General features: G+C 38.9%; 1 protein-coding gene across 4 annotated transcripts in view; it reads right to left on the reverse strand.

Moving 5' to 3' along the window:
* MINDY4 (MINDY lysine 48 deubiquitinase 4) overlaps nt 1-22,652 on the reverse strand; it is a 77,765-nt gene that overhangs the window by 14,925 nt on the left and 40,188 nt on the right. For all 4 annotated transcript variants that reach the window (XM_054273670.1, XM_054273669.1, XM_054273671.1 and 1 more), the window contains exons 14-15: nt 7,919-7,982; nt 5,118-5,279 (exon numbers count right to left, since the gene is read on the reverse strand). In XM_054273670.1, coding sequence (XP_054129645.1) covers nt 5,118-5,279; nt 7,919-7,982 — 226 coding nt within the window. The remainder of the gene's footprint in view (nt 1-5,117; nt 5,280-7,918; nt 7,983-22,652) is intronic.

Genomic DNA, 22,652 nt, shown 5'->3' on the forward strand with positions numbered 1-22,652 from the left:
GCACTGGCTTCTGATTAAAGTTCCCTTATAGTGCCATGGTCTAAAGCAGCAGATGTAGAAAGGAAAAGAGATATCAGAGGGCCAGGCAGACTCAAGATCTTTGCTTTATCCCTGTCCCACTCAGCTGCTCCTCTGCAATGCCTCAAAAAATGAAGAAATTTTGAGGGAGATTCAGACCCTCCCTCAGATTCCATCATTTTGCCATTTCCTCACTACACACAAAGTTTCTAGCCCACTTCAGGGAGTTACATCACTGCAATGACACAGGCAGGGCAGGATTCAGCCCACAGAACACTTCTGCATTTATTTCTAGGCCCTGTAATGCAAGTTAGCCCTTGGGCTTTGGCTGTAAAATCAAATAAATGAGACATGGGTATTGTCAGAAATTTAGACACTCCTATTTGATGCAGGCAATTGGATTAACTCCTACCTGAAGAATTTTCATCCTAAAAAGCACCTAAAATGTGATGGGATAAATCCAGATCCACATGCAGGTGTTTATAATCTAGAGACATGTGGGAAATGTCTGACTTCTCATTTTCTGCTTTACCTGTTTGCAAAGCACACAGAGCTCTTCTGAACATGTGGGCTTTGTTATCCTTATTGTCTTAAATAAAAACTCTGTGATTCTATTTCATTTGGAAGGATGTTGACAGGGAAGAAATGCCAATACCCCAGCAACAGTGATTGGCCTCTGGGAAAATAACTGGCCACAACTCAGAGGACAATAGGGCTTCATTAAAGAAAATTTCAGTTCCAGGCTAGAAAGGGAGATGTAAAAACAAGGAATGAAGAACAGATTTTCTCAAAGACTTTTTCAGCCTTGTTTCAGTCAAATTTGAATGTACTCCATGTTTCTGCTCACAAAAGTCTTACAGAAATAGCAGGTTGCTCTGCTGCACCTACAGGCACAACATTTACCCCTATTCCTGACAAATAACTGGAAAATTGGAGCCAACCATCAGTTTCCATTTTGCACTTGTGTGTTTTTGTGGTTGGTTTCTCAAAGGAGGTGGTTAAAACCCTCTTTCCAAACTTTCCCCTCCACAACCCCACCAATGGCCTGGCTTGAATCCAGCCCATCTGATGGGGAAAAAGGGATTTTTTAGGGGACACATTTCACTGGGAAGGAGGTTATAGGAGGGCAAAAACACAGGTGAGGTGCCAGGAGACAGAGCATGTGTGCTGAATTTCATCATTCAGGCCTTGTCATAGCACACAGTGGTTTCTTCAAAAGGACCAAAGATAATATTTCCCATCTGTGGAATTTTAATGAATAAATTCTGTTTCTTTCTGTTGCTTTGCTCTGTCTTTTTGAAAAGAAATAGGGAAAATGTGTGCAGCTTTTTTGTCTATGCCCTCCCCATTTTCAGAGAAGCAAAAACTAAAAAGCACCAGGTCCCTTGAAGTGCTGGGACAGCCAGGAATCAGAGTGGGTGAATTTGGGAGGTCAGACAACAGTTGGAGATTTAACTGACAGGGCAGGACAGCTCAAAACAGGACGGAATTGGTGAAAACAAATATAAATCAGAGAGAAGGCTCAAAAGTTATAAATAACTTTGAATATTTCAATTTCTTCACATACAACAGCACATAACTGAACCAGTTTCAAAAAGCATTTCAGAAGGATGGTGAAATTCATCAGCCAGCACCACACTGCCATTAAAATGAGAGATTCAGACCTGTACTCATCCCAGTTCAGCCAGGAGCTTACTTTGACTTTTATTCACCCATTACCCCTCTGTGTAAAGTGGAAATTACACTTGCCACTCTTGCAAAGCACAAATCTGCTAATAGGAAATGCCATGTAAATGTTATATACTATTGTTATTATTATCATTATTCATTTTAATTAGCACTGTGGTGTTTGTTAATTGGTTGTTAATATTATTAAAGACTTGGCAAGTTATTATTATTATTATTATTATTATTATTATTATTATTATTATTATGAAGAAGAAGAAGAAGAAGAAGAAGAAGAAGAAGAAGAAGATGAAGAAGAAGAAGCAGCAAAATTTATTACCTGAGAATGCACATTATTTTTCCATTTTCCCTGTTATTTAATGACCTGGTACCAACATGAGGAGGCTCTTCTTCCATCTCTTCCTACTTTTAACATCTCAAGACATTTTGAAAGAAAGAATTTCATCATTCTAAGTCTCTTCACCTGCAATTTTAATGTGGCATTAAGGCGAAAGGCTCTGACCCAAACACAGGGATTTTCACACCCAGGAGTGCTAAAATTGCTCCTGTGCCTCATCCCCTTCTCCAAGGTCTTGTCCCTGCTGAGAAACCACTCAGCTTCCCTGAGACTGAACTGCTGCAGCTCAGCAGACAGAGCAAACCCTCAGCAATTTTATGTGGAAATATTCCTATTGCTTGACATGCTCTAAATAAATCCCAGGAAACCTAAAAAAAAAATCTCAGTTTTTAAAGTTAAATGTGTAAGGCAACGTGGAGTTGATATTGCTTAGCACAAAGAAAAGAAACCCAAAGATCTTGGGTTTGGATGTAACTTGCCTACTGAAAAGTAGCAGAATTGCACTTTTAGCTTTTTTCCCCCCGTTAAAATCCAGAATCTCACTGTGAAACTAAACATTTGCACATGAAGCAGATGGAATGGATCCATCTGTCATTGTGAAACAATTTGCAGCAAGTAATTACACTGCAAAAACTCCACAGAGTTTGGTGATATGTCAGGACTGAGACTGATGACTGAACATGAACAATTGCAGACATATTACTCAGGGCACACGTTTTTCTCATCAGCAAAGATAACACAGGATCCACTGGAGGAGGTGAATGGATAGGCAACAGAGGGATTCTCCAGCTTGGAAAAAAGGGGATGGATCATTTTCTTTGGATTTGCCATTGTTGGAGTTTGAGGATTAATTCATTAATTGTGCCCTCACAATATCTGCAAGTCAGAAGTCACGCCAAGAGAGCTGTGGATTACACACAAATGCTCCAAATATTAGAAAAATTAGATAAAATAGTAGAAAAGTCTTCTTCCATGTGGATTCACTGCATCTAGCCTGGAATCTTGAATATCCTAAATGTGTTGGTAAGTTGGAACAAGTCTAGAGCAGGGAAATACAAACACGCCTTGGACAGGATGTGCTGATAAAAAAGGGAGACACTCTTACATCAGCTGCAAATGCCCAGCGGATGGGGATCAATTGTTCAGGGGGCAGCTTGGATTATGAGTGAAATTATAATTAGAGGAAACTAAGTAAATGAAGAGTCTGATTTATTAATAGTGTTTCCAAACACTCCAAACACTGAAAATCTCCAAATTCACAAGGACTTGCAAATCTTTATTTGCATTTATTCATGTTTTGGAGTAGAGATGGATGACAAAAACTGTAAGATCACAGTTATATGCACTAAAATTAATGAAAAAAAGCCCATCTGAACAAAAAGGCAGGAACTTTATGGATGAAGATTTTTAAACAAACCCTGCTATATAACAGGACACAAAAATATCCTGAGTTATCCCCTGAGAGATTGGCTGGATGTGACCTAAAGGGAGTTTTCTGACTCCAGCATCTATGATTCACCATATAGCACGCTCAGGATTTTCTTACTCCTGGAAACAAAAAACAAACCCAACCAAAACTGACGGTCCTTTTCCATGGCTGGCTTCAGTTACCAGCCCCAGAGCCACACTGTAATTGGATGCTGAGAGGAACAAGAGAGTCACTTTGAAAGACAAATTCTATTCTCAGTTCCACCCCTGCAAACTGCCACTGACATTTCTTTTTCCTGAACTGCTCTAAAGTTTATAACAGGAAGCAGAATCTGGCCCCTCACGCAGAAGCCACAGTGGAGACTCCCCAGTTTTGGGCCAAAATCCACCAGAATCTGACTTTTGTCCCAGTCCTAAGCAGACATTGCCTCTGAACTGAAATACAGAGAACACCCAGATGTTTTTAATAAAAACCAGGACAATTTGCAGCAGATGCCCAGCTAGTGTAGACTCTTAAAAATAAAAAAGGAAACTACGTCTACTGGAGTTTCTGTAACTGATTAAGTCACTGGCTTGGAAAAACAGATCCCTACTCATGAGTCCAGCTCCCATGTAAGAGCCCAGCAGTGGAAAGAGATCCCCTCTACCATATAATTTGCAGAATAAGTGGAAAATGGTGTTGGAATCTCTGGGTAACTTATTTTATTTTTAGAGGGCAGGTGGGTAAGAAATAGCTCTCACCTGCCCTGACCTCATTTACATTTTGCTCCTCCCCAGTCATTTTCCTCACTGGAGACTGGAAAAAATGCTGGAGTGGTGCATAACCATTTTTTGAGGGTTTAAATGTCACATTGTTTATAGAAAGAAAAAGAAGTGTGAACTAGACACAGAAGCTTATTTATTTTTAGTCCACTCTGTTCTGAATTATTCTGATTTGGGCACACTGATAAGATGCCTTGACTGAATTCAAGCCTTTTGTAGTCCTGTGAATAATGTAAATGATTATGTTAATTAAAAATAACAAAATTTCTAGTTTTCCAGTAGCAGGAGGATGCAGCTGACTTCAGCCACATGGGAAGAAGTTAAAATCAAGCTTTGTTTTGTCACACATTTATATCAGATCAGTAAAAACACATGCTTTGGTAATCACTTTCAAAATTTATAGGGGTGCTGCTGCTGCAAATGCAGGTGGGACTGCTACAAGTATCCAACAAACGCAAGAGAATTTCAAATAATATTCCTGGATCAAACACAAGATTGGCTGTTTGGGACAGAACATGTCTTAGGAAAGATGTCCATCCTGCCATGCTCCATCTCCTGCTGATGGAGAACTAGAGAAATCATTACACAAGCTTTTCCTGAGGTAAATTAATACCTATCACACCTTTGAAAGTTTTAATCAATCTTCTAATTTTCATGATGACTACAATTAAAATATGACTATGAAAAACAATTAAATGGAACAATCCCATTGCATTAACAGCTATTTTAATTGTCTTTAATTTTTTTACTGGTAATAGAACCACCACTACAGCACAGAAAAGACAAGCTGAACCAAGCTGGTAATTTCTTTGCTGGTTTACCTACTCCAAGCTGATTGTAAAAGAAACTGTTTTCTTTTTACTCACATTTTTAATGGAAAGCATACCTGACAAACATCATAGTGCTCAAACAGGGACAGCAAACCAATATCACTGCGACTCGTGATGCCTTTCAAAATGGTGATATTGCCATTCCCAGAGTCCAGCTCGATCACGTTGTTGAAAACATTGGACACAGCTTTGCCAGTCAAAAGCAAATTCACCAGTTCCTGTTTGGGACATGTTTGAAATAAAGAAAAAAAAAAAAACAAAAACCAAACAGTGTTTGATCAGCAGAAGACTGATTCAGGATTGATGTGAAGTTACATATGTACATGACCCAAATTTATGGATTTGCTTTAGGTTTATTGTTCAAAATTTATTATAAAAAGATTCCAGATATTTTGGTCAAAGTCCCCCAAAGTAAAATGAGGAAATTATAAAATCACGGAATATTCTGTGTTGGAAGAGACCCACAAGGATCATCCAGGCCAGATCCTGGCCCTGCACAGACACCCCAGCAATCCCACCCTGTTCCCGAGAGCTTTGTCTAAATCCTCCTGGAGCTCTGACAGCCTTGGGGCTGTGCCCATTCCCTGGGGAGCCTGGGCAGTGCCAGCACCCTCTGGGGAAAAAATCCTTTTCCAGCTTCCAGTCCAGTTGGACTTTTTTATCCAGAAAGATTGATAACTCAGGTTTAGCTTTTGTATTTTCAGGATTCTGTGCTGCTTTAGTGTGTGGATCTGGGCTTCACATCAGGGCATGGTGAGCTCTGTGCACAGGGCAGGGAGACAAAACAATTCCTGCTCCAGCTGGGCACCAAGGACAAATGATCCAAATCTCAGCCCAAGAGCACAAACACCGTGGGCTGGAGAGAGAAAAACAAGCAGGGTGGGACTGCCTGGGCTGAAGCTGGAATGGGACAATGAACTGCAAGGTGCAAATGGAGCAGAACTGATCCCAGGGAGAGACCCCGGGAGCGCTCGTGCATTTTGGGGCCATTTTGGTTCATCTTGGGTGCAGCCCTGGCTGGGCTCTTGTGCTGCCCAAGGTGCATCCATGGAGGCCTTTTAATAAATCCCTGCTTTATTCTTTAGCTCTGTCCAGCCTCTGTTCTAGGTCAGCCTGCACAAGGCATCAGGATGCTGTGAGAGACAGTATTGAAAGATTTGATGAAGTCCAAATATTAGAGGAGTTTTCAATTTTCATCCTTCTGGAGGCAAACTGCTGATAATTTATTTACTCTCACATCCAACTCTCAAACATCTCCTGCAAGTGTTCGGGTTTTTTTTTTTTTTTTTTTTTTTTTTAAATGAAAACATTTTGGTGTCCCCTCTTCTGTACAATGAAAAGTACAGCATGAATGGTATAAACTCAAAGCCTGTCAGTACTACATGACATTTCTGTATGTGCTTAGTGAGGTATTTTGTATGTTGGACAAGATTTGTTACATTATGATTCTTTCTCACTGATTATTTCTGGATGACATTAGATCTCCTTCAGTAAAACATTTACCCATATGGACTCTGATCACCAAGATATTGATATTTCCTAGAGATGATTGCTGATTATTTCTTCTCCAGTTGAAGCAGGGGAGTGTCAGAGGCTAAATACCTGTGAGAGGGTGGGTGGCATTTACACATGTGAGTGTGCCTGAAGTTCAAGAACAGGGATTTGGGATATTTTTCTCAGCTAACATCCCACCAGGGCCAGCTGGGGTGCACGGAAGCAGAGCTAACAGCAGACTGTGCTGCAGCAGTGAACCAGCTCACTACTAATAAATAACATATGGCTAAAACCAGGAGGGAAAATAACAAAGAGAAAGTTTCCAGAAAAAATACTGCAAATTACCATGCCCAAAGACATGAATAACTCTGGTATGGACAGTTTGGAACTGGTTTTAAAAATACTGCACACAATTACAGCTCTGTGTTTCTCCTGAAGGATTCCCCAGATTTTAGAGGCTTTTACTGATATTTTTAGCACTTTTATTCACCATCACTGGTGTTCTACCACCTTCTTGAGGAACCATTGTGTGGTCACAGTACAGAAGTCCTCTAGAAACAAGAGAGGAACATGAAGTTTGTCTGTGGCAGCCAGAAGGGCAATGGATGGGATCCTGGAATCACTGAGGAGCTGTAGGATCAGACGTGGAACCTCAGGCATGTTTCTGAGAGGGAATGGAGGGAACACAGCAATATCTCAGCACTGAAATAAACCAAGGAGTCCCAAAGAGGAAGATGAGAGGAGTGTGAGGACATGGACACATAGCTACAGGCACATTCAAGCCAAAAAAGCAGCCTGCAAAGCAGAACCTCTGAAAGCAAAGACAACAAAGTGCCAAAACGCGAGGAAAAACAATAAAGGCTGAAAGTGCTTGAGGATATGGGAATAAGGGGAAAAAAAAGAGAATTGGTGGAGATTTTATAGCATAAATCTCCACCAATTTATTTTCATAAATCATTTTTTCCCATGCCTGAAGGGGCTGCAAAAGACCTGGAGAGGGACTTTTCACAAGGGCATGGAGCAATGGGACAGGGGGGAATGGCCTTCAGCTGAAGGTTTAGCTGATATTAAGAAGAAATTCTTTACTGTGAGGGTGGTGAGGCCCTAGCACAGGTTGTCATGAGAGGATGTGGATTCCCAACCCTGGAGATATTTAAGAATGGGATGGATGGGGCTTGGAGCAAGCTGGGACAGTGGAAGGTTGGAAGAGTTGGAACAAGATGAGCTTTAAGGTCCCTTCCAACCCAAACCATTCTGTGATTCCATGACTTTATGTCTCAAAAATAAGAAATCCATCTCTTCCAGAGGTCAGTTCACAGCAGAGGCACAGGACATCCCCAGAACTGTAGTTTTTTTAGCTCACCTGGGTGCAGTAGCCGTGGCTGCCAATCAGGCGGTTTGTGAGCACGTCAAAGTCATTGCGCACCCTGCAGAGGAAAACACAAATTTAAAACCAATCAAATTTCAATACAATTGCTTCTTTTCATTCTTTTCATCTCTAAATCTTACTGAAAACTGTTTCTCAACCATAAATATAGCTCTGTATTTTCTGAGCCCTTTCAAGGTGATTTTTTACGTGGCAAAAAAAAGAAAATCTCAACTAAACCTGTGGGAAGCAGAAGTTTGGTAGAGCTTGGAGAAAACAACTGTAGAGGAGAAAAGAAGTCATTGTCACTAGTTAGAATTTTAGAAATTAGAATTACTGCACTGTCTGTGTGACAGAATCACAGAATGGGTGAGGTTGGAAGGGACCTCTGGAGGTCCCTTTGTCCACCCCACCTCTGGTACCTGAAGCAAATTTCCAAGGTCCATATCTGGATGGTTTCTGAATCTCTCTAAAGAGGCAGACTTCACAAAGTACCTGGGCAACACATTCCAGCAGTCAGATAAAATCTGTGAATTGCTATTCCTATCAGAACTACTTGTAATATATCCATGCAATCTATACACTACATTGTGCATGAAAAAAAGAAAGAAAAAAAAACCCAAAACCCTCTAGGTGTACACATTTATAATGGTGCTGTGTGGCCCATAGTTATATGTTGTGACACCAAAGAGAAAAATCTGTGAAACTGCATTGCCCATAATTAAGGAGTAATGTGTCCCCAACCTAAGTTCACTATCATAACTCCTGGAATTACTGAATTAGTGATTGGTTGATGGCCTAAACCATAGAGGTTGTAACTGTGATCATTTTTTATCCTGCAGATAAAATGGAATTGCAAACATTATTTTACACATGAATAAATGTTTAATCTAGGTTTGAGGAAGATCAATGTACTATGTTCTGGGAGAGTTGTGGCAATAAAACCCCCTGATTAATTCTATGGGTCATAAAAAAGCTATTTTCCTTCAGTATAAAATATGCTGATCTCAATTGTTTTGACTCCATCCTTATTTTGATATTGCTACTGAGGTAGAGAGAATACTTGAATAATGATCAATTAAAACTTAGTTATTCTATACACATCCTCATTCCCATTTGATTTGGCAAATCCATGCATACAAATATCCATGTTTCCTGACAACTGGCACAATTAATTTTGTTTTAAAATGAAAATATTTTGTTTCTGACAAAGCAGGAGCTAAATTGATGTGGTCAGGGTAAAGTTAGCTGGAAATTTACCCTTAACATTGATACATATGCTCCATTAAAAATGTATTTATTGAGTAAAAAGCCAGGATGAAGATGTTTCCTGTCTTCATCCCAAACTTTAGATAACTATTTTTCATAGGTCTTCTTTGGATGACAAAATCAGAATGTAACATATAATTTCGAGGTTTACAGCCCTAAAAGTATATAAAAAAAATTTTAAAAAGTCAGTCATGGAATCACAATTCCAAAACTTTAGATAATTATTTTCTCAGAGGATTTCTTTGGATGACAAAATCAGAATGTAACATAATTTCAAGGTTTACAGCCCTAAAAGTATTTAAAATAATTGAAAGAAAGTCACAGTCATGGAATCACAATTCCCAAAATTTAGATAATTATTTTCTCACAGGTTTTCTTTGGATGCCAAAATCAGAATGTAACATGATTTCGAGGTTTACAGCCCTGAAAGTATCTAAAGTAATTTAAAGAAAGTCAAAGCTGCGGAATCACAATTCTCAAACTTTAGGTAATTATCTTCTCATAGGACTTCTTTGAATGTAACATATAATTTCAGGGTTTACAGCCTTAAAATTATTTAAAATAATTATGAAAAATGTCATAGTCACGGAATCACAATTCCCAGTTTGAAAAATGCATTTTATCCCTTCTATAAAAACATATTTCACCCCTTTCAAAAACACTTATTTTAAAGACAATTCACAAGTCAGTGTCAGACATAACAAAGTGCCACTGACGTCTCTTGCCCGTGTGAAATCAAAGGAAAGGCTGGGGAAAGTGTGCCCGTGACACGGAAAACTCCCTCGTGCACCACTGCAAGGCATGGATGGGATGATAAAAATCTTTGGATTTTGGCCATTTTTCAGTTTTAGCAACGGTCTCATCTCGCCAGCGCCGCGGGCAGAGTGTCCAACATGCGTCAGTTGGGGACGAGGGGACGTACGGCACACACAATGGCAGGAAGCTCTAATTCCATCTGAAGGCACAAACAGTCTGGGAGTCTGGAGGTGGATCTCAGCTCCTGCAGGAGGAGGACAACATCTGCCTTTGCAATCAGCCCCGCTGCTGAGGAAACCGACGTCAGGCGCGCGGCCGCGGGATTTACACCTCGCTCAACGCGGGATTTACACCTCGCTCAACGCACTCGGGGCTCCTCTTCCCACCTGCCAAAGGCTCCCCAGCCTCTCTGCGGGTGTGTTTGGGGTGCTTCAGGTGCAAGTGCACCTCATGCTTTGTAAAAATATCAGATGGTCACAATCCTGTGGGTGCTTTTTGCTGGAGTGTGGAGATTTCATTTGGGACAGGCAAATCTGAAGAGTTTGTTCGTTCTGCTGTCCTGGCTATTAGATGTCAATGCAGACATAATCTATAAATCATTATCATCAATATGACTCCTCCAGCACGGAACTTTCCATTTATAATTTTTAAATCACTTTAGAACAGAAAGAAAACCCATTAATTTGAAGCCAGGAGCCTTTTAATAATCCCAATGATCATCACACAACGATTTAAGGCTTGACTCCCTGAATCCCTTTTTAATTTACAGCCCAACATGCTACGTGCTGCTGTAACAGGATAACAGATCAGTAAAAAGACACTAAAAATCAGCAGTGTTAATGTTAAATATTCCTTTCTTGTGCTGTATTATCACTATTTTCCAGTGTTGTGCTAGTTCATATCCCAGCTGAAGAGTGGGATAGGAGAATGCTGGCTGCTAGAGCAGAACAGTGGGGTTTGCCTCTCCTGGTAATACTATAAAATCTGTTAAAAAAAAAAAAATTATCCAGGCAGAAAGCAAGATAATGATTTTTAAAATCTCCTGAATAAAGATTTTAAATCAAGCATGTGATCCATGTGTAGTTTTCAGCAGCAGTCATTCCCTGTGCTGATACGAATCCAAAAGTTGACAATGAGACTTTGCTAAATTTCAGGTCACTTGTAAGATCTCCCAGCTTGGTTTTTAGTTTTAGTTGTAAGGTGTGTTATGTGCTTTATGCCTGCCTGAAACCAGAGAAGACAGAGTTTGGATTCTAAAATATGTACAGAATGCGGATGTGTTTTAACGTGCTCACAGAACTTAAATAACACGGCAAAACTCAGCTCCACATGGTTTATTCACTCTGAACTGTTCTTTTAAAAAATATTTGTATTAAAGCCTTTTTTTCTCCCCCCAAAAAGACTAATTGTGAGCCTTATCCTGAGGCTTAACTGTCCTTTCAGTCCTCATGCAAGCAAACATTTTTTCTCACAATATTATCACACAAAATTAACATCATTATTTGGTGAAACCAAATTATGTGTAAGGTGGCTTCAGAGTAAAATTTAATTCAGAGTAAAAACTTAATAGCAACTGGAGAAATCTCCTCATGACAGAAATCACCAAAATACAGCTGGTGTGAATTATACCTATATTTTCATGGTTTTTAATGCTGCTGGGTTTAAGGCAGGGATGACTGACAGTCTTTCCAGAAAATATCTTTATATATTAAAAATTAATTTCCTCTCCATGCTCCTGTTGGTGAATCTGTGTTTATCTTCAGCCTGGTTGTAACTGTTTATTTCAAGTTCTAATTATGTGTTTATAAAGGGTGATAAGTACTGAAGGTAGACAGATGTTCTGAGCCAAACCTTTAAATTCTCTGAATTGTCACAGCCCTACTGACATCATTTGTTGACTTCCAGGCAGTTAACAGGAATCTGCCTAGAAATCAATCCACCCTGGGATATAAAAACAGCAAAAAAATAAAGAATCTAAAAGCTAAAGACATATGGACAAAACCCACCATTTGATAGAAGAAACTGTAATGTCTTTAAAAACCTTAGCACTGATAGTGCATTGATAAAATACACTTTATTGATCTGCATGGACTCAATAAAGTTTTAAAAGTACATAAATACAAATCCAAAATATAAATTTTTTGAGCATTGGAATCTCCAATATAATGTAACCTGCAATCAGATGAACTTTTCCTTAGCAAAAACTAAGTGAAATAAATTTTTTCACATGCTTCACATACATTTATTCTCAATTTACTGCCCGGAAAATTCTTGACAAGTCTTCAATGGAGAATAATTAAATATTGAATACTAAAGTCCCATACAAACTGTAATAGGAATAATCCTAGGCTATCACAATGTGAGTCAGTTCATGCCACAGGTATGGCTTGGCTTGATAACAGAATAAAATAAAATAAAATAAAATAAAATAAAATAAAATAAAATAAATAGATATATAATAAATAAATAAAATATAAAATAACAAAATAATATAAAAGAAAAAAGAGTACATTTCAGTAAGTGCTGGCTGGTTTACAGTCCTGAACTCTGAGGCAAAGCTGCCACAGAAAATTGGTGACCTCACTTTGTTCATGGCAACAGACAGTCACATTAACAACCACACAATTACAAGTCTACTCCCAAAATAGATTTGGGGCTGGCAGGGAGAAAAAAACTCATCTTCAAGCATAAGGATTTCAAATAATTACAATGGGGATATGGAAAATGACAGGATGGGTGACTGCCTTATTGTGTAAATGTTCCAGAATATTTCTTTTTTTTTTTTTTTTTTTTAATACTGGCACATGGCAAAGGTTTCAAATTAATGTTCAAAGAAGAAGGAAAGAGCCTCTCTAACTCTCTAAAAAAATATAAAATATTGTTTGGGATTCAGACCAGGGGAAGTGGCTTCATTCTTTATTTATCACTTTTGCCACATACCTGCTAATTTCACAAAGTTCTTAAAATGGTCTGAGGTACTCAGGCAGGTTAATTCATCAGCTTTGCTGCTCCACAGTGTTGACAAATTATGGGAAGTATTTAATTTCACAGGGATAGAGCTGATGGGAAAAATTACTAATCTATTGGCATGTTCAACCCACTACTTAATTTTTTTTAAGAAATTATCTTTCTGACTGAATGCAATGTTCTCCTGAGTGCAACAGAACAAGCAAAGATATTAAATCTGTCCTTATCTCACCACATTGGCCCTTCAGCAAACAGTTGAATAATCTGAATGTGTGAAAGTAACTTGCTGAAATTTGGCCAAAATCTGACAATTTATTTGTTACTGCTACATTTTGCAGTAGAATCACACTTATTCTTCCACACCGCTGCAGTCTTTTAATCAATATCCTTCATTTCCCTAAAATCAAAATAATTAATTTCTGAAATGCCTTGATTTGCTAGAGGAAAGGAAAAAGGGAAAAAACAAGATTGGACAGATGAAAAAGCTGATTAATCACTGCAGGGCAGGGTTCATGTAACTGATTTTTATATCTAAAGATGAACATATAAACAGACAATCCCTCTGAATTCTTTAAATTTGTGTACATGGAGAGAAAATGATACATTCTGAAGGACATTTAGGTGACCTTGCTAAGGTAATTTGCAGAGTAGAGGAAGAAACTTCAGGAAAATTCCTTTTCTCCATCTGATGAACACACGTAAAAGCCACAACCTGGCCATGGCCATCAAATTTCTAAATACCAAGGACTGGAGGGATAAATCACAAATATTCCGGCACTGAAGACAGACTAAGTCTATATTTTTATTTTTATAGATTAAAAGCTGAGAAGTGAGAAATAAGGTTGATCCAGGAATAAAAACACCCTGTAGCCATTCTTTGAAGAAGACTCCTCAACTGGACAAACCAATTAAAAGTTCAATTTCTTTAAGTTAACTTACTACAGGTTTTAGCTCAACAGAATCTGAGCATTTAGATATTGCAGAGTCAGAGGAATTTCTGATGGTCAGAAGGAAGGAGAGTTAAAACCTGGAGCAGTTTTCCTGAGGGAAGAGGCTGCAGAGACCAGGATCATTTCACTACAGCAGGACACAACTGGTGGACTCCAAGGTGAGGAGATGATTAAGGAAAATTTCCTCACTAGTTTTCAAAACATGAATTCCACACCACTCCTTAAATGTCACTATAGGACACGAAATAAAACGATGAGCACACATTGTTCTTTTCCAGGTAAAAAGAGACTTTTTAATTTCTGACTCCAACATTTATAGATTTCCAAGAGTGACAGTGGATTGGAGGGTGACAGTGCCACCTCTTCAATGACACTGGACAAACCAACAGTCCATCAATTTTTTCTTCGTCCATAAAAGAATACAAAACAATAACTTACTTACATAAAGCATGTGAGAAAGTTCATTACAAGAATGTAAACATCAGAAAGTTTAGAAAATCTTAAAAAATTAGAACAACACTTAAACTTACTGAGCAATTCAAGGAAAAAAAAAAAAAAAAAAAAGGAAAAACTCTTTCACAAAACACATTTCTACAGTGGGGAGCTCGTTGCCACAAGGGTTGTGGAGGCCAAAAGGATTGAAGGGTTTAGAGAAATTGATGGAGGACAGGTTTCATCAAGGGCTAATAAACTCAGTGACCTGGGCAGCACTGGTGTCACTATAGGACACAAAAGAACACAAGCTCACACCGCTGTTCTGAAGGTGAAGAAAAAGGGAAGTTTATTTTTTGACTCCAACATTTATAGTTTTCTAAGAGTGACAGTGGAGTGGAGGGTGACAGTGCCACCTCTCCAATGACACTGGACAGACCGACAGTCCATCGAATTTTTCTTCTTCCATAAAAGAATGCAAAGCAATAAGTTATTTACAGAAAGTGTAAGAAAGTTCGTTACAAGAATATAAACATCAGAAAGTTTAGAAAATCTTAAAAAAATCAGAATGACACTTAAACTTACAGGGCAATTCAAGGGGAAAAAAAAAGGAAAAACTCTTTCACAAAACACATTTCTGCAGTGGGGAGCTCGTTTCCACAAGGGTTGTGGAGGCCAAAAGGATTGAAGGGTTTAGGGAAATTGATGGAGGACAGGTTTCATCAAGGGCTAATAAACTCAGTGACCTGGGCAGCACTGGCAGCTTGGGAAATCCTGAGATTGGAAACATGGAGAATATTCCAGCAGAATGATCCTTCACTGCATTTCTTAGTGAATTTCCTATCTTTTCCCTATCAAACACAGGCTGACAGGCTTGCAGAACCTTTCCTTGATCCTATAGGGGCAGTCCTATGGAAACAAGGGGCAGCTAAACCCACAAATCTCAGGTGTCACGGACATATTTTATGAAAAATACTTTTGCTAGGATTTTTCTCCTGAGAAGCTGGGAAACTTCTGCTTCTCCATGTTTTGCTGCTTTGGAATGTGATCTGGAGAACTGTTTACCCAGCATGTGAATTGTTTTTACTTGATGACAATGACAGCCACCTGTGTCGAGGCTGTGAGCAGTCACAGGATTTTCCTTTCCTTTCCTTTCCTTTCCTTTCCTTTCCTTTCCTTTCCTTTCCTTTCCTTTCCTTTCCTTTCCTTTCCTTTCCTTTCCTTTCCTGCCTTCTGATGAAATCCTTTATTCTATTATTTTAGTATAGTTTTAATATATCATTTTCTTGTAATACAATATATATAATAAAATAATAAATCAGCCTTCTGAAACATGGAGTCAAGATTCTCATCTCTTCCCTCCTCCTGGGATCCCTGTGAACACCACCACACTCAGGTTGTCCCCAGAAGAATATTCCATGTTTACATCAGCCCTGGTGTGGATTACAGCCACATCCACGCTGGGATAAAGCAGAATTGTGGAGAGGGAAAGAGAAGATGATGTTCTCTGCATCTGGCAGGTAAATCCCAGTCATCCCAGTTACTCTCTTTCACAGAAATTCACATTTCTTGGTTGTTTTCTCAGCTTTCCATACTTTTCTCAGAGGTAGCTCAGGAGCCTGGAATCTGCTCACACTCTGATGAGGTTCACTGATGAACTTTCTCTCTGAACTAACACTGATCTTTAAATTAAATCCCTTTCTCTGCCTTTTGTTTATTTACAACCACCACCATCCCAGTTTTTAGGAAACATTTATGTCCCACCTCAAAATTTGCTTTTTTTAAGGCCAGAAAACATAAAAATTTTCGTTCTTTTAGAATTCTTCTTTGACAAAACAGATTCCCTCTTCCCCTGCTCTGTGCTTTTCCAACACATCCCCCAGATTTAATGTGTGAGCCCAGCCTGCCATGGTGTTTCTCTAAGGACACATCAGTGCCTTGCACAATCCATTAACATTTCTTCACCTCCTAAAACCATTCTGATACACCCTCAGAGCAGATCCAAGGCTATTTTTTAATGCTGGCCCAGAGTCCCTGTGTGCTCTGCTGCTCCTCGTGCTGCCATTTACAGCTGATGAACCCCCAGCACAGGAGTGAGCAGGCTCTGTTTGCAAGACCTTGCACTTTCTGTAGTGAAAATAAATTCCTTTTTTATTGCCCTCATCAGGAGGCTGAGCCAACTCCTTTTTACAGCACAATTTGTTCTCTCTATTGACAGGGCCTTTCAGCTTTTCAGTCATCAGGTCACTCCATCAGCACACCACTCCCTTTTTCCATCTCAGTGTCCCACATGTTATTAAAAATAAAAAATAAAAAATTAGAGGGGAATATAGCTCCTCCAGAACTTTACATTAATATTTACACTAAAAATTTTGGTGTCAAATCAAATCAAATTTGGCCCCTTACCTTCCTGAAACACCCTTGGAACCCCAAGAATTAGAGCTCCTGGGTTCTGTGAAATTGGATTTTTTTTTAAATACACAGGAAGGAATCCGTCTAAAATTTTTAAGAATTTTCTTCCTATCACCCCTGTGTATAAGAATCAAACCTTTTGATGCAATTATACTTCTGGCAGCCTTTCTAAATCCAGTAATGCCTCCTTCCTGCATCTGCCATAAGGAATATTTTTAATTTATAAAGACCGAGCCTGAGCCTCTTAATGGCTGGAGTTTTTTAACTAAAAGATTCTTTCTAAGATAGGTATGTATGTGATAATTTTTGATAATAATTGTATTAATCATGATACCTTTCAATGTGGGCAGAAATTAATTAATAATTAAAAGAGTGGTTTTGGTGGAAAGGAAAAGGGGAAGATGTTGGGGTACACAAAGCAGAGAGTGCTTTGGACTTCATTAGCATGAGAGATTTGGTAACAGGATGCTTTGGCAAGAGCAATCAGAACTTTGAGAATTAAATCAAGATTGCAAGAAATCAAATCTGATGGATTTAGTGGGAAAAAAAGAAAATTACATCAGACTTCTGCAAGCAAGAGATGTTTAAAATGTATAAATTTGTTTATGTGATCTTTAACCCAATCATTGTATTAAATATCACCAGCCTTCCTAGAACAGTATATAAGCATTTGCAGTCCACAATAAAATCAGATTCTTTGACTATCACACCGAGTCCCCATCTCCCTCCTCATCACTGATATTATTGTAGGGAATAAAACATTTTTAATCCCAGACTGATCATTAACAAATTCCATCAGTCACCTTGCCCATGTTAACAACACTTTTTGAGTCCCTTCTCTTATCCCCTTTTGAATCCTTAAAAGATGTGTTATTTTCACATTAGTAAATGATTTTTCATTTGACATATCAAATAAAAATCTCTTATTAGATCCCCATTAACTAATTTTATCCTTTTTTTTTTTAGTTTAACTACCAATTCTCCATTTGCTCCTACAACTGCAAGTCAAGTTACTCAATATTTAAATAAGGCATGACAAAGGGAAGCTTTAGGATCAGGTCCATTCATAAAGTCTGGCAAAGCAAGAGAAAGCTTGAAAGTGCTAAATAAATTTAGCAATTAGTTGTAGGTACAAAGATCCCTGGTTTATTTTTTCCTTCCCTTTGTGTAGCCATCATCACTTTTTCAGGTTAAATTCCACCTGCCACAAACTTGATGCAGTTATTATGCATGAACCCCAACCAGCCATGCTGGCTTTGCACCGTGCTGCTCTCCTTACTGAAAAGCAGAATATTAATTTAGACTTGGAGCATTCTTTACATTATTCCTGATATCAGCCACCTCCACTCTACACAGAAACCTCACATCTTTTCCTGATATCTTGCTATCAATATGATAAGGAAATTACTTGTTGTTTCATTTCCTCACGTGTGACCTCATCTGAACCACATTTTTTCTCCAATTTCCAACACCAGGACTCAGGCCACTGATGACAAAGATTGTTGCTCACCACACTTTTTTCATTCCTTTGCACTATTTTAAGAAGTCAGAAAACTCCCCAGAGAATGAGATAATAACCTTCCCTTCCTTCAGCTCCTCAGCTTTTTGATTTATCCTGATCAGTTCCACAGGGAGCTGGATGTGTCAGGGGAAAATCTGCTTTTATTCCCACAAGTGACCTTCCTGCTGCACATCCACACCAAATCTGCTGCCACTCAGCCTCCAGTCCTCCACTTCTGTTCTGTGAACCCAGCTGGAATTCCTGAATTTCCTTACCAGGGGACAAGAGTCACATGTCTCAATTACCTGGGCAAACTCCACATTTTCACCAATTTATTATTTTTGGCACTGTTTCCCAGTTCCCCAGTCCTTCACCTATCAAGATAACAGAACCAGCATGAAAACATCTTTGTCTCCTTCATTCTGCCCTTTTTCTCTGAGTTGAGTCTCATTTACTCATTTTCTTTATTTGTTCCTTGTCCTCCAGAGCAGCAAACACCTCAAACCCAACACAACCTTTCCTCTTCTTTGCCTTTGTGGTCACATTTCCACTTGGGTCACATTCCTTATTTACAATGCTAAATAGCTTCCTTATATTCACATTTTATTTAGCAAATCCTACACATTTCTCTAGAGTGAGACCCTACTCTCCTTTCCTCTATTTTGTTTCCAATTCCCCTTTTCCCACCACCTTTTGTCCCCGGGTCCCCTCTCTCTCAAACATTAGAAACTGATATTTCACACATCAATCTATTCCTCTTTTGAAAGCACAAAGCTTCAAATCTTGGTCTCACATCCTCCCACAAATATTGCTAAGGCTGTCACTGATTATCTCTATATTCTTGCTTTTTTTTGAAAGAAAACCATTAAATTCTTTCAAGCAAACTCTCTTCTTTGTTACCCTTTAGCAGCTGCATTCATTATTCTGCATTTACTAAATTACTAATATTGCAAGCAGCTCTTGCCCAGTGAACATTTTGGCTACAAGGGCCTCTGCCCAATTCCCACAATGGCAGGGAAGATACTGAAAATTAGGAATTGCACACAACCCGTCGAGCAGGAGGCACAGAAGTTCACTCACCCTAACAAAAATAGGCTCAATTCTTCCCCACCAAGGTCTGGATCCCACAGAATCTCTTCTAATTGTTCCTCCCCTTGTTCCTGGTAAATCCAACCTGCTTTCCTCATGTTGCAAAATCACAAATGGCTCTTGGGGAGCTCTGAGATTCTCAAATATATATATATTTATTTTTCAGTTATGTCCAGCTCCTTGTTTTTTAGCACTGTAACATAATTGACAGCTGTTTCCCCTCAAACCCAGCAGCTCCCCTGTGTTTCCCAAACACCAAAAGCTGAAAAAAACCCACGATGACATCTATTTATATCACACAACTGCAAGCCCTGAGTGCAAAGTGCTCCCAGACACAACCTCCCCCTGCTGCTGCTCTCCCAGGCACTCTCAAGTTTACCTTTAAAAAGGTTTTCCCAGAAATTTGGCTCACGGGAAAATCCACTTCCACCAAGAGCTGAGAGTGCCCCACGTGACGGGAACCTCCATGAGAAGCTGGAATTGGAATTCTCCCCCTGGCCCAGCCAAAAGGATATTTCACAAAAAAACCCCCCTTTCTTCAGCATCAGGAGAGAAGGTGAATTTCAGGGGAACTCCAAATTAGAGATTGGCTCTGGCACAGGAAAAGGTGTCAGCAAAGGAAAGTGGATTGAGGGTGGGGGACCCTTTGTTCCACCCACGGCTCATGAGCCAGCAGAGCATCACTTTCCTTTTCAAATTCTGCACGACTGAGAGATTTAAAGTCCAGTAATGTGTCAGAATTGGGGTTATTTTACAGTAAATGATACAGAAAGGATATAGGAAAAAAAATGATTACTGCAGTAATGATCATTTCCTGCTACTAAAAATAATAAATAGGATAGAAATAAAATAGAATAAAAAACTTGTAGAATAAAACTTCTCTTGATGAGTAAAGGCAGAGAGAACTGTTAAAATTACAAAAAAAGAAAAAAGTAAAAATAGTTTGCCAATGGACCAGAATAGGAAGGATTGCTTGCAATAGATAAATGATTTCAGAAGAAAACACAAGATGATAAATAGATATATTTCACCATGGTAAAGGGCATAATAATGGGCAGCGTTTAACATGATTTGGTGCTTCTGCATGTTCTAATTTCAAAGATGGATTAGAAAGGCAAATTAAGGAGATTTAACTTCTCCAGTTAGGTAAAATAGTACCACAGGAATGAAGAGTAAGTGCACAGAATAACATAATTTTAATAATTTGATTCCCTCAAGTGAAAAACTGTTCATTAACAGATTTCAGAGAAAGAGGTGAATTGGTAATAACCAAGGACAGAATTATTAGGTGTGAGAAATTCTACACTGATAAGGAGCCATAATGTGATTTGATTTAATAACAACTGGCTTTTGAAATAAATAAATTAAATAAAGAAATGCACCTCCAAACAACCAAAATTCCAAAATAGCAAAATGGGAACAGCACAGATAACTTTGAAACAGGTCTGAACACCCTTTTCTGGAGCAGTAAGGGCTACAGAAATGCAGTTAATAGAGCTGTGGGATCACAGCAAGGAAGATGTTGACATGTATTTTCCAAGGTTTATGAGCAGCCAACCTTAATGAAGTCCACAGCCTCCTCCTGACTTGCAAAATCAGTCTCCTTTTTTATTTCTCCCACAGCTAAAGCCATTGTTTTACTTATTCTCACAGCAACACCTCAGAGAAAACAGGGGAAAGACACCCAGTGGCAAATCCTGACTGGAGAGTGACACATGACTGCTACCAGTAACTGATAAAATATCCCCAGGTCACAAAAGTGATGCAAACAGAGGAATTTTGATTTGTGAGCAGCACAATGAGCCTGTGTTTCAGATCAGGCTCTCTGCATTGTCACCATTGCCTGAAAATGGCAATACATTGGTTTCCCACCTGAGGAATTTTCGTGTTCCACGTGTTCTTTGCTCTCCTGGGTTCTAGCAATGATGATTTTATGCAGCAAGTTCTTGTGGAAGAGGTTTTATATCACAGACATCTTTTATGAAAAATCTTTTTTTTAAGATTTCTCCTCTTGAGAAGCTGAGAAGCTTCAAGAACAAAATGTAAACAATGGTTATCTGCTGCTGTGGAATGCAACAGGTGGATTTTTGATTGGCCCTGGATGTTTCTAATTAATGGCCAATCACAGCCCAGCTGGCTCGGACAGAGAGCTGAGCCACAAACCTTTGTTATCATTCTTTGCTATTCTATTCTATTCTATTCTATTCTATTCTATTCTATTCTATTCTATTCTATTCTATTCTATTCTTAGCCAGCCTTCTGATGAAATCCTTTCTTCTATTCTTTTAGTATAGTTTTAATACAATATATATAATAAAATAATAAATCAGCCTTCTGAAACATGGAGTCAGATCCTCATCTCTTCCCTCATCCAAGAACCCCTGTGAACACGGTCACAGTTTTAGAGTGACTTCAGTGAGCCAGAGACAAGCTGGATAAGAGGATCCATGTAAACCTCTGAAAGAATTTTCTACCAAGGTTGCTGACACAGAAACCAAGAAAGAAAGAAGGATAAATAAGAGAAACCTGCAACTGCCTATTCCATTGAGCACTTTGTCTTTCATGATCAAAGAATAAAGTATAAACTTATGAGTTTGGTAAGAATGTATAAAAAGCATGCATGCTAGAATAAGACCAGTTTGAAGCCTTCTGAAAATGGAGGGTGTTGCTTTGTATTGTCTTAACAATAAAAACAAGTTATTGCAGTGATTAGGAAATGTGAGGCTGTTCACAGGAGTTCTTGGATGAGGGAAGAGATGAGGATCTGACTCCATGTTTCAAAAAGCTTAATTTATTATTTTATGATATATATTACATTAAAACTATACTAAAAGAATAGAAGAAAAAGTTTCATCAAAAAGCTAGCTAAGAATAAAATAAGAAAAAAATTATAACAAAGGTTTGTGGCTCGGGCTCTCTGTCCGAGCCAGCTGGGCTGTGATTGGCCATTAATTACAAACATCCAACATGGGCCAATCACAGATGCACCTGTTGCATTCCACAGCAGCAGATAATCAATGTTTACATTTTGTTCCTGAGGCCTCTCAGCTTCTCAGAAGGAAAAATCCTAAGGAAAAGATTTTTCATGAAAGTTGTCCGCGACAAGGAAAAATCACAGAACGGGGTTGGTGAGGAGCTGGAATTTAATGAAAGCTGAGGATCCAGTGGGAGCATCCAAAGGAGCCTCATCCCACTGCAGGAATGGCTTTGCATGAGGGAGCACAGCAAGGAAGGGACCAAGGGCTGGGAGAGGATGAGGCAGCACCCAGCAGGGAAAGCTGGGTGGAAATTCAGTCATGGTGGAATCCTGGGTGCTGAGAATTTCAAACTTTCTGTGCTTAAAGACACAGACCCA

This window comes from Melozone crissalis, unplaced genomic scaffold (assembly GCF_028551555.1).
Source record: "Melozone crissalis strain CALT ecotype California unplaced genomic scaffold, PUWL_Pcris_2 ptg000016l_1, whole genome shotgun sequence".
Lineage (NCBI taxonomy): Eukaryota > Metazoa > Chordata > Aves > Passeriformes > Passerellidae > Melozone > Melozone crissalis.